The sequence below is a fragment of the Suricata suricatta genome, chromosome 8 (assembly GCF_006229205.1).
Source record: "Suricata suricatta isolate VVHF042 chromosome 8, meerkat_22Aug2017_6uvM2_HiC, whole genome shotgun sequence".
Classification (NCBI taxonomy): domain Eukaryota; kingdom Metazoa; phylum Chordata; class Mammalia; order Carnivora; family Herpestidae; genus Suricata; species Suricata suricatta.
In genome coordinates, this window is record NC_043707.1 from 130798020 (window position 1) to 130809585 (window position 11566).

The 11566-nt window shown below is 47.7% G+C and overlaps 1 protein-coding gene across 1 annotated transcript in view; it reads left to right on the plus strand.

Annotated features, from left to right (window-relative positions):
• Positions 1-1547: 1547 nt before the first annotated feature.
• The window catches only part of AGMAT (agmatinase), a 20946-nt gene continuing 10927 nt past the window's right edge, over positions 1548-11566 (plus strand). The window contains exons 1-2 of the mRNA XM_029945901.1: positions 1548-1626; positions 1733-1895. Coding sequence (XP_029801761.1) covers positions 1548-1626; positions 1733-1895 — 242 coding nt within the window. The remainder of the gene's footprint in view (positions 1627-1732; positions 1896-11566) is intronic.

Below are 11566 nucleotides of genomic sequence, written 5' to 3' on the forward strand. Positions count from 1 at the left end.
TGAAGCCACTGAAGGGTGTAATGTGTGTTAAAAGATCACTTTGGGGGCACCTGGGTGGCTCAGTCAGTTGAGTGTCCAATTCTTGATTTTGGCTCAAGTCATGATCCCAGGGTAATGAAATTGAGCCCCATGTTAAGCTCCACGCCTGCATGCAGCCTGCTTGAGGTTCTCTCTCTCTCTTCCCTCTGCCCCTCTCCCCTGCTCACACTAATACAAAATAATAATTTTGGATGGGGCTCCTGGCTGGCTCAGTTGGTGGAGAATGCAACTCTTGATTTTGGGACTCTTGAGTTTGAGTCCCAGTTGGACACAGAGCTTACTTATAAAAAAAATCACGTTGGCTGACTTGTGGAGGGAGGCATGAGTGGACTAGTTAGAACCAGTAATAGGGGGATCTGGCTGACTCAGTCAGTGGAGCGTGCAACTCTGATCTCGCGGTTGTGAGTTCAAGCCACATGTTGGGTGTACGGATTACTTAAAAAATAAGATCTTAAAGAAAAAAAGATCTAGCAAGGTGACAGACCATGGTAAATCTGACCCGTGTGGTAGCTGAGGTGGTGAGAAGCTGTCAGACTCTGAATTCATTTTGATGGTAGATCCAACAGGCCTTGCAGGTGCCCTGACCACAAGGTGTGGAAGAAAAGTCCTCTGCTTGCCAGCTTGAAATGTATTAGAAGGAAAGAATGGTATTGCCAACAACCTCCTGGCACTTTTAATGCTTTTGTTGTTGTTGTTTTTGTTTTTAAGAGAGAGACAGAGCATGAACGGGGGGAGGGGTAGAGAGAGGGGAGACAGAAGCTGAAGCAGGCTCCAGGCTCTGAGCTGTCAGCACAGAGCCCGCATGGGGCTTGGACTGGAGAACTAAGAGATCATGTCCTGAGCCTAAGGTGGACTCCTAACTGACTGAGCCATCCAGGTGCCCCAACCTTCTGGCAATTTTAAAAAGAGCTGGGCGGTCCCAAAGATCTCCTCAAATCCCTTTCATATCGAGATATATATATATTCCTCTGCCCCCAGGCCTCACCTGGCACACAGGAGTGGGGGGGAGGTCATGGGAGCGGTCTGTGGCGGGTCCCCCCCATACCCTAGGTTTATGAACTGTCATGTGGATAACTAGGCTCTGCTCCCTCACTCAGGGAAGCTGGATTAATTCTCCAAATCTACAGCGGAAGTTCTACCTTTCCAATAACTACCTAATTTAGACAGTACCCCCCCCAAACTCCTCTTACCCCAGATGCAGGAGCTCTCTCCCAGCCAGTGCTGCATATATCGCCCAACTCAATAGCTTTGATATTCCTAAATGTCACCCCTTATTAAATATTACAAATTTCACAAAACTTTTTCTGTGCCCACAGGAGGCCGATTCAGCACCTGACGAATCTTATTGTCAGGAATCGCTCCGGCACCACCCATCGAGCCTCACGAGCGCAGTTAGCACCGTTTTATCGCTTCACCGTCGCCGGTGCGGAAAGGTCCTCGCTGCCCCTTTGCTTGGTCACCCTCTGCCCACGCCATCCAAGGCCAGAACCCCAAGAAAAGGGCCTCCTATGGAAGCACGGCCGCCGCGACCGCCGCGGTCCCAGCGCGTGGCCGAAACGTACCTGCGCTGCCTCACGTCCCCGCAGCGTAATCTCCCATTGGGCAGAGACGCCTGGTCACGTGACACGCGCAGGCCAATGCCTCACGCCCGCGCTCTAGACTCCTGGTTGCTAGGCGACCCTCCCGCGGCCAGGGTCCATCCCGGGAGGTGGAGTTGAGAGCTTCCGAGCTGGCCCGGGTTTGGGATGTGCCGCGGCCAGTGCGGGCTTCTCGCGGCCGCCGCCTACTCTGCGGCGGGAGCCCGGGCGGCGATCCCCACCCCTGTGCGCCCTTCGGTCGTGCGGGCTCGTGGTCCCGTGAGACCGAGCAGGCGGCCAAGGTGCCGCGGGGCGGCGCCGGTTAGGCCGGTCCACTCGCGAGCGCCCCGCCATGGCCAGCTCGGCTCCGCAGAAGTGGCTCAGGCTCCACCTCGGGGCGGAGGTGTGAGTGAGGGCGTGGCGGACGAGAAACGGGGGCCTGGTGCCAGTCCCGGGCGTGGTGGCTTCCCGCGGCTTCCTTGCGCCTTATGTCTGGGCTTAGGCTGGTGGCCTTGGCCAGAGAAGGGAGTGGACAATGGGGACTCTGACTACTAGTGCGTCTTGGGTGAGAGGATTGTGGCTTGAATAGCTGGAGACCTAAGGATAACAGATTTCTATGAAAAAAAGAGAGAAGGGGCGCCTGGGTGGCTCAGTTGGTTGGGCTCAGGTCATGATCTTGGGCTTTGTGAGTTCAGGCCCCGCGTTGGGCTCTGGCTGCCAGCTCAGAGCCTGGTGCTGCTTTGGTACTGTGTCTCCCTCTCTGTCCCTCCACTACTCATGCTCTGCCTCTCTTTCAAAAATAAATAGTAAAACAGTAAAAAAGAAAGAAAAAAAAGATATTCCCAGAAGTGAAGAATCAAATGCTTTTTAAAAATAAGATTTATATATTCTTGCGGTGGGCTTGGGACTTGTATGTAGCTCAGCTCTAAAATTTGTTATAATCTTTTTTATATTTCCCATGATTATCCTCAATAGTTTGAAGATAGAGAATACAGTTATAATAATAGTTTTAATGTCTTGGCTATTTTTTTTATTGTTTATTTATTTTATTGTTTTATTTATTATTATTTTATTGTTTATTTATTATTATTATGTCTCTTAGAGAGAGACAGCATGAGCGGGGGAAGGGCAGAGAGAGAGGGAGACACAGAATCTGAAGCAGGCTCCAGGCTCTGAGCTGTCAGCATAGAGCCAGACGCCAGACTTGAACTCACCAACTGTGAGATGATGACCTGAGCCAAAGTCAGGTCCTTACTGACTGAGCCACCCAGGTTCCATGTCTTGGCTAATTCTAATATCTGTGTTACTCGGGGTCGGTTTTTATTGATGGGTTCCTGTCATTGTTAAGGGCCATATTTACCTCTTTACATGCCTGGGAATTTATGATAAGATGCCATGTATTATGAGTTTTACCTTATTTAGTGCTGGATATTTTTGTATTCCTTTAAATCTTAAACTTTGTTCTGAGGTGCAATCAAGTTACTTGGGAATAGATTGATTCTTTGGGGTCTTTTTTTTTTTTTTTTTTAAGTTTATTTATTTATTTTGAGAGGGAGACAGAGAATCCCAAGCAGGTTCTGTGCTGACAGCAGGCGGGGCTCAAACTTACAGACCTGGAGATCATGACCTGAGCCGAAATCAAGGGTTGGACATTCAGTTGACTGAGCCACCCAGCCGCCCCTGGGGTCTTGCTTTTAAGATTTGTTGGGACCAGAGTAGTGCCAGCTCTAGGGCTGATTATTCCCTCTGAGGCAAGACTTTCATGAATGCTCTTCTCAATGCCCCATAAATTATAGTTTTTCTTTTCTTTTTTTTTAAATAATGTTTTATTTATTTTCGAGAGAGAGAGAGAGAGAGAGAGAGAGAGAGAGAGAGAGAGAGAGAGGGCGTGAGCAGGGGAGGGTCAGAGAGAGAAGGAGACACAGAATCCTAAGACAGGCCCCAGGCTCTGAACTAGCTGTCAGCACAGAGCCTGACACGGGGCTTGAACCCACAAATTGTGAGATCATGACCTGAGCCGATGTTGGACGCTTAACTGACTGAGCCACCCAGGTGCCCCAGTAGTTTTTCTTATCTGACTAGTAGGGGACTAGGCACTATTCGCAGCCTGTTGGGTATGTCAGGCACTTTCCCCCTAAGCCTTTCAAGTTCAAGTGGTTCTTTTCCCAACCTTGGGTAATTTTCTTACATACATGTGCTAAGCAGGACTTGGTGTATGCCAGAAGAGGGCCATCTACAGATCTCTGGGGTTCTCTCTTTCTCCTTTCCTCTCTCTCTCTGGTGTGTGTGTGTGTAGCTCTCTCCTCTCTGGTGCTCTGTCCCGTGACCTCCAGCTGCTTCGGTCACCAGGACTCTCTGCTCTGTCTTCACCACTCAGGGACTCCACTGAGCTCTGCCTCGGTTCCTTCCTTTCACTATCGCCTTAAGCTGGTGTAGTAAACCAGGGCAAGCCCTAGGGCTTACCCCGTTTAGTTGTTCTTGCTCAGGGATGACTATCCTTTGTGGCTGTATGTTCCGTGTATTGTCAAATCCATTGTTTCTTTTTCTTTTTTGGTCTTCTTCTGGTTGTTTGAGGTGGGAAAGGAAATCATCCCTGTTTATCTTGACTTCTGGAAGTAGAAGTCCAAATATCACACCCATCTGGGACACTCTTGTGACTCAAAACCATTGAATCTTGAAACTCTCAGGTTGCATCCTATTGAACTCATGCCCAATTTATTCCAGGAGAAGACGGCTATTATCTGTCTTTATAGCCCTACAGATTTAACCAATCGCCTGCTACTTGGCTGACACTCTGTAAAAGCTGGAGTGGATGAATAAACTATTTTGAGCAAACAGCTGTCGGTCAGCTCATGGTGTTTTCTTCCAACATTTGTTGATGGGCTTTTGCAATTTTCTCCTTGCCTGCCAGCAGCAAGTGAAAGCTAGGCAAAATGGAAATTTCTGGGACTTGTTATTCATGATTGTAATTATCCACAAAAATGCATCCCCTAAAAAAGCTTATTTGCAGGCACGAGGAAACTTTTCAGGATGAGGAAAATGTTCTAAAACTGGGTTGTGGTGATGGTTGCACAAGTTTACAAAAAAAATAATTGAATTGTACACTTAAAAATAGGTAAACTTTGTGATATATAAATTACACCTAAATAAAGCAGTTTTAAAAAAAGCTTATCCTGAAGATTTCCAAGGCATTTTAAGGTGAAGAAAGGAAGTTGCCAACCACCTTACATAAGCTAAGCCCAGTTTTTGATTTTTTTCAAAAGCCTTAGATGCTTTGAAATACAACTTTGATTGGGCAGGGGTAGACAATGATGGAGTCTCACACTGCACAATACACATGTATTAAGTTTGTAATCAGAAAAAAGATTTTAAAAGGAAGATTAAAAATTTTTTTAATATTTATTTTTGAGAGAGAGAGTGCAAGCAGGGGAGGGGCAGAGAGAGAGGGAGATACAGAATCCAAAGCAGGCTCCAGGTTCTGAGCTGTCAGCACGGAGCCCAACATGGGGCTCAAACTCACGAACTATGAGGTCATGACCTGAGCCGAAGTCAGATGCTTGACAGACTGAGTGCCCCCCCAGGTGCCCCAAGATTAAAATTTAAAAGAGAGAGAAAATCAAGCCAAGGGCGACACCAAAAGAAAAAAGTTCAGTTTGACCCATCCACAAGGCAGTGGACAGGATATTAGTTTAGAAGTCAGCCTGAATTCTGTTCTCCTTCTGGTCTTTGAACTCTGAGCTAAAACAAATTATTTAGTTGCTGGCTATCATTCCAGAAACAGGTTTGAGCCATGAATATTTGGAGCCTGGATCCTAAGTGTCAAATGTGGACCTTGGAAACAGTTTTGATAGCAATTATGGAAGAATGTCAATTCAGGAGAGAGTTTTGTTTTTTTTAATCATCTTAACAATGTCAAAAAATGATGAGACTCACTCTCTCCCAACCCCTCTTGACTGAAACTTTTAACAGGTAAGAAACCATTTCTAATCCTGGATCCCGGGGAGGAAGTGTCCTTGCACTAACTGTGACAGTACTGGCTCAGCACTTCAGTTTCCTTATCACATATAATCTGTCTTATTTATAGGATAATTGGAACAAATGAGATTATATACAAGTGTTGAATTCAGAAAGAAACTGGGTTGTAAAAGTAAGTCATAATGAAACAATACCTTATCACCCCATGGACTTCATGACATGGCAGGAAACATTGGATCATGCATGCTTTGGTGTATGAGGTCTTTCTCTGTACTCCAAGCTTTGATCCTTCTCCTTCAATCATGTCTGATGACGTTCTCCTGGTTTGAATTGGCGAGCATGAGTGGCTTTCTGGATGGGTTTGTCTACATAGCATTTTCCCACATGTCCCTGAGCTTTGCATCATTCTGGAACCTGGGATTTACGCTACAATCCCTTTAGTCCTCAGTTACTGAGTATTCAGTCTCCCCGGTAACCTGAGTCCGATCTACTTGGGGGGGGGGGTAGCTAGCTGGTAGTTAATAATCAGCCCCTGTGTTTGTCTCATGCCGTTCCCACCAAGGAGCAGGCTGACGATGTGCTCTCAGCTGTGGTTATCACCCAGTCAGGAGACGTTAGCTCCTACGGTCTCCACTTCGCAGGCGAAGGGTGCTATTCAGAAGCAGCTCACTTCCCGAGAGAGGCTAAGAGGACTGCCATCTAACATCAGAGGGAAACCGGCTGGGGCTTAAAGAAATCTGAACCTTTTCTTCAAGAGAGAATTAAATGGCACAAAGATCACATTAAGGTGGCCTACTGTCTAACAACATTGTGGTGGGCTGATGGAAGCGGACTCAATGACCGAAACTCTGTGTCACGTGATAGAAGATCGGCCGGCGCGCTCTGTCCTTTTCCCCAAAGCTCCTCTTCCTTATAAGCCGACCCAGCAGAAGTTTTCTGTGCCCTCTGCTGGCTGGACCTTGGAACTACATGAGTGGTATTCTTCAAACTTCACTGGATGGGTCTTTCCTTAGAGGAATTCATGCTTTCCCTTCCCTTTCTCTTGCCCCATTTGGACTAGAGAGAGACTGAGCGGGCCATTTTCATGGCATCTGGGTAAAAGTGGTTGGATCAATCAGGCTCGAGATGTCCACTTGGCAAGCTGAATAGACCGACCAGCCAATCTCGTGTTCAAATAGTATTTATTATTTACCAGGTTCAAAAATTCAGATGCCGCTATTGGAGGTAACTCCGTGCAAATGTATAAAGTATTCCCTGAGGGATTGTTGAGTATGTAACTTTATAGGTAAAAGAGTGGGGAGTCTGACAAACTTTGATGAAAGTATTCTAAACATGTTAAAAACTGTCTAGTTTTCTTTAAGGCCAGTGAATAAAGGAGTATAACAGTGTAACAGTAAATGTAACAGTATTAACAGTGAGTGTTAACAGTGTAACAGTAAATGTAACAGTGTAACAGTGAGTAGAGCTTCCCAGAAAGTACCCCGCCCCCGGCCAGGTGTCTCAGAGAGGCGGGAGTTGATGCAGGATCATTTCTTGAGTCTCTACAAGCACAGACAAGTTCAAGGTGTTGACTCCTTCTGTAGAACCCTTGTATCATTCTTTAGGCCAAAGGGAATCCACGCAGGTGGCCAAAACCTGCACAATGTTTTCCCTCACGTTCTTTGGCTGTCACCGCTTTTTGGCTGAAATAGCAATCACCCTAGAGCTGGTCTCCACAGCTTCCAGATTTCTTCAGTCTTTTTACTCACCCATGCAACATTTATTCTATTACTTGCCCGCACCCCCCCCCGCCGCCCCCCAGTTTGTTTGTTTATTTTGAGACGAAGGGAGAAAGAATCCGGAGCAGGCTCCCTGTTGTCAGCACAGAGTCCGACTCAGGACTCACAGTTTGTGAGATCGTGACCTGAGCCGAAATCAAGAGTTGGACGCTTAACCAACTGGGCCACCCAGCCGCCCCTTTTCTTTGTTTTCTAAGGCCCTGCAATTAGAGGCTGGCCCAAAGGATGAAGCACATATCGGAACTTAGAATTTACCAGAATGGTGCTTTGGAATCTTTTTCCTGTCATGACACACATAGAAAAATCACACAATTTGTATGTCCAACTGAGGTAAACGTGGAGTCGGTGGCAGGGGCAGCAGATTTAGGGATCTGTACGGGATTTGGTAAAAAAAAAATTGCATTTTCTACATATTCTGAGATTATAATTTGAAAAATGAAATGAAAGTATTAGAGACAGCCTTAAATATTGAGCTTACGTAAAATTTCCAAATAAGATCTTTTTAAACATTTTAGCTTTCCTCCATGAATGTAACTTTTTCTTATCAGGTTTTACGTTGGAATGGGCTATAGGTACTAACCACCAGGTCTTTTCAAGAAGGATCTCATTAGGGGCACCTGGGTGGCTCAGTCGGTTAAGCGTCCGGCTTCAGCTCAGGTCATGATCTCATGGCTTGTGGGTTCGAGCCCCGCATCGGGCTCTGCGCTGACAGCTAGCTCAGAGCCTGGAGCCAGCTTCGGATTCTGTGTCTCTCTCTCTCTCTGTCCCACCCCTGCTCACGCTGTCCCTCTCGGTCTCTCAAAAATAAGTAAAAACATTTAAAAAAAAAAGGATCTTTTTAAGTTTTCGATAGCCCTGAACACTCAAAAACTCAACTACTATAAATTTAGAAAGAAACTTTAACATTAAAAATGTACAGAAGTTAAATTTACTGAAGCCTCTTATTTTTCTTTCACTAGCAAGTGTACGGCTGAAATTTCATGGATTTTTAATACAATGAAACTCATGTCAACCGTTTCAAAGTAATGACAGAGCTCTGATTCACAGCCCGTTCCTTCAGGGGTGACGCCCATTTGGTATGTGCTCGCACGTACTTCCGCTAGCCGGCGTCCGTTCTCATTGGTCAGTGTCTGTGCCATCTCAGACATTAAAGATTTTTAATAGCACCCTGCCATCAGCATTATCAGAGCGGTCACTCTGAAGTCTGCTTGGAGCCTGTTTGGACACCAGCCAAAAATGGACAGAACTATCTGGTGGGATATTAAGTGAAGATGGATTTGGGTCCCCTGTCCCCAGACCTCCCAGTCTCCTTGCCCCTCGTCGCCTGACCCCCTGCACCTCGGGTCCGTGGCTCATCCTCCTTGGGTCCCTAGAGCCTGAGCCCTGGAGCAGGACCCGGGCCTTTTCTGGGATGGGCAGCAGCATGCTGTCCAGCTGACTTCTCAGGTCCGTGTCCAGGTGGTGACACAGAGCAGGCAGCAGATGCCGCGGGTCCTGCTCCTGCCTTGTGGGGACCGAAGAGCAGGATGTCACACTCTGTTCCGCTTGCCTCATCCCCTGAGGGGCTCTGCGTGGGCTGCAAGCAACCCCCCATGTGACTGGCCTCCCTGACAGCCCCAAGTGCCGTGGGATCTTTATGTGACATCCTGCCTGTCACCCAGCTGCAGTAATCAGTGTGCTAGCACTGGAAACTCTGCAGTAGAGGAAATAAAATACAATGACGACACTACGTAGTATTGACCAACACTTGGGTGCACGGTGGACCTCATGCAATCCTCAGAAGAACAACCCTTTGACAGACTAGGAAATTGGTCCGAAAGGAGGGGTTGCTCAGGTTGACATGCTAAGTCCATGCCTCCCTGCCCGGGGGCCTCAGGGATGGACCCGTGGGTGCGACAGTTTAAACAAGGTCGGCTCTTGGAGTGACAGCTTTACTTAAAAGTTTGGGGAGGGGACATTTAGCTGGTAAATAATATCCACTGTTTTGATGCTAACATAAACGTACTATGAACCTGAATGACATGACACACATTTGCAAGACGAAGCATGAAACTGCAAAGGGACACCGTGCTGGATGGAGAGGTAGTTTGAGCTGTCGCCCCAAACGCACAGGAAACACGAAGGAGTTCTCCTGCCGTAAACCACTGAGGTATGTGGACGGTGGAGCAGGGACTTCACTTTTTTCCTGATCCCAGTTCCTATACTTGAAAACCGAGAATTTTAAGAGTTCTAAGAGTTTCAGAGGCAGCGGTTTGAGTGTGGGCTTCAGCAGAACACTGGGCCTGTGGAGATGAGGGTTGTGGGAGAGAACATTCCAGGCTAGGAGATGGCATGAGCAAAGGACCGGAGGCAAGAAAGTGAGGGCTGTGTAAGGTGAGCGATGGCTCTGAAGGCCAAGGACGCAAAGATGCATGAAGGGAAAGAGAATTAGAGAAGCGGACTGTGAGGCGCCTGAGTGGCTCAGTCGGTTAAGCTTCCGACTTCAGCTCAGGTCATGATCTCACAGTTCGTGGGTTCGAGCCCCGCGTCGAGCTCTGTGCTGACAGCTCAGAGCCTGAAGCCCGCTTCCAATGCTGTGTCTCCCCTTGCTCTCTGCCCCTCCTCTGCTCACCCTCTGTCTTTCTCACTCTCTCTTCTCTCACAAATAAAAAAAAAAAAAGTGGATTGGGTTCAGGAAGCGTTTTCTGGTGGGAGAGTGGAGACACCAAGTGGAAAGCTAGAGGTGAAGGCTGGCACCACAGTAACAGCAGAGGGAGCTGGGGGGGAGGGGGTCTTGCAAGCAGGAAATCACCAGGACTTCCCAAAGGATGGGGCAAAGAGCAGGATCAAGAAGGAGGGGGAACCTTACTGAACCACCTGAGGTGTCCTCAGAACATCCAGGTGGGGAGTTAGAAAATGGGCGGCTGGAGCCTAGGGCTGGGATCGGGGCTGCGAAGCACCTGCCTCCAGGTGAAAATTGTTATTGCAAGGGACTGTCATCAGGGAGGAGCATCAGGAGAGCAGGGCCACACCTGACGGGAGGATTAAAGGAAGGGGGTGCTCGCCAGTAGCGAAAGGTGGGAAGAGGCTGGAATTATAGTCACAAAGTGTCTGGCACAGGAGAGGCACTCAAACATTTGTGAGAAAGAAGAAAGGGTAAACCGGGGGTAAGAACACCATAGAGCCAGGACAAACACCATGGATGAAAGGGTAGAATCTGCCCTTAGGGGTGGTAAGGGACATTCGCTCCTCCTCCCCTCCCCCCGGAAAAACGGCAGGGACCTGCTCTGCGGCCTCTTGCAACACTGAACACCCGTGATTGACCATTAGGAAACTTTGCCCCATCCCGCAGAGTGGAGGCTGGGCGGTGTGGGTTTAAGGTGTGACGGACATGTGAAGGTTCCGAGATTTAAGGCCAACTCGGGCCTTTTCAATTCAACGTCAACTTCTAGAGATTAAAAATGTCTGTACCACCACCACATGGCTCACATAACTTCATTACCAGTCACTTTTTCTTTCCCTGGTGTTCCCCACCCTCCCTTTAGAAAGAAAAAGGACTGCAGATTAAGGGGCCCCCTGGCAGTGTGACCTTTAGCATGCTGGTCTCTAAGGCCTTTAAAAAAACAAAAATGGTTATTTAGAAAGACACTACCTCCTGGGGCGCCTGGGTGGCTCCGCTGCACAGGCCTCTTAATCTCCTCTCAGGTCACGATCTGGGGGTCAGGTGTTCAAGCCCAGCCTGGAGCTTCAGCCCCTGCTTAGGATTCTATCTCTCCCACTCTTTCTTGCTCTCTGACCCCTCTCCTGCACCTGCTCTCTCCCTTTCTCTCAAAATAAATAAACTTAAAAAAACAAAACAAAAAAACCAGACTCTGCCTCCTGAGACTCTCACCCCAGACATTTTGTAATACATTATTTTTAAAAAAGGATTTCCAATTTCTCCTCCTTACAGAAAGGTCCCCCCCCCTCCTTTAAATCTGCTTTTAAAAATATTACCTGGGAGCACCTGGGTGGCTCAGTCGGTTAAAGCGTCGTGTCGGTTCCGAGCTGACAGCTCAGAGCCTGGAGCCTGTTTCAGATTCTGTGTCTCCGTCTCTTTCTTCCCTCCCCAACTCGTGCTCTCTCTCTGTCTCAAAAATAAATAAACTATATAAAAAAAATAAAAAAACATTACTCTGAAAGGGAGAAGCAGGCGCCAAGAGCCTGTTTTTGCGGGGT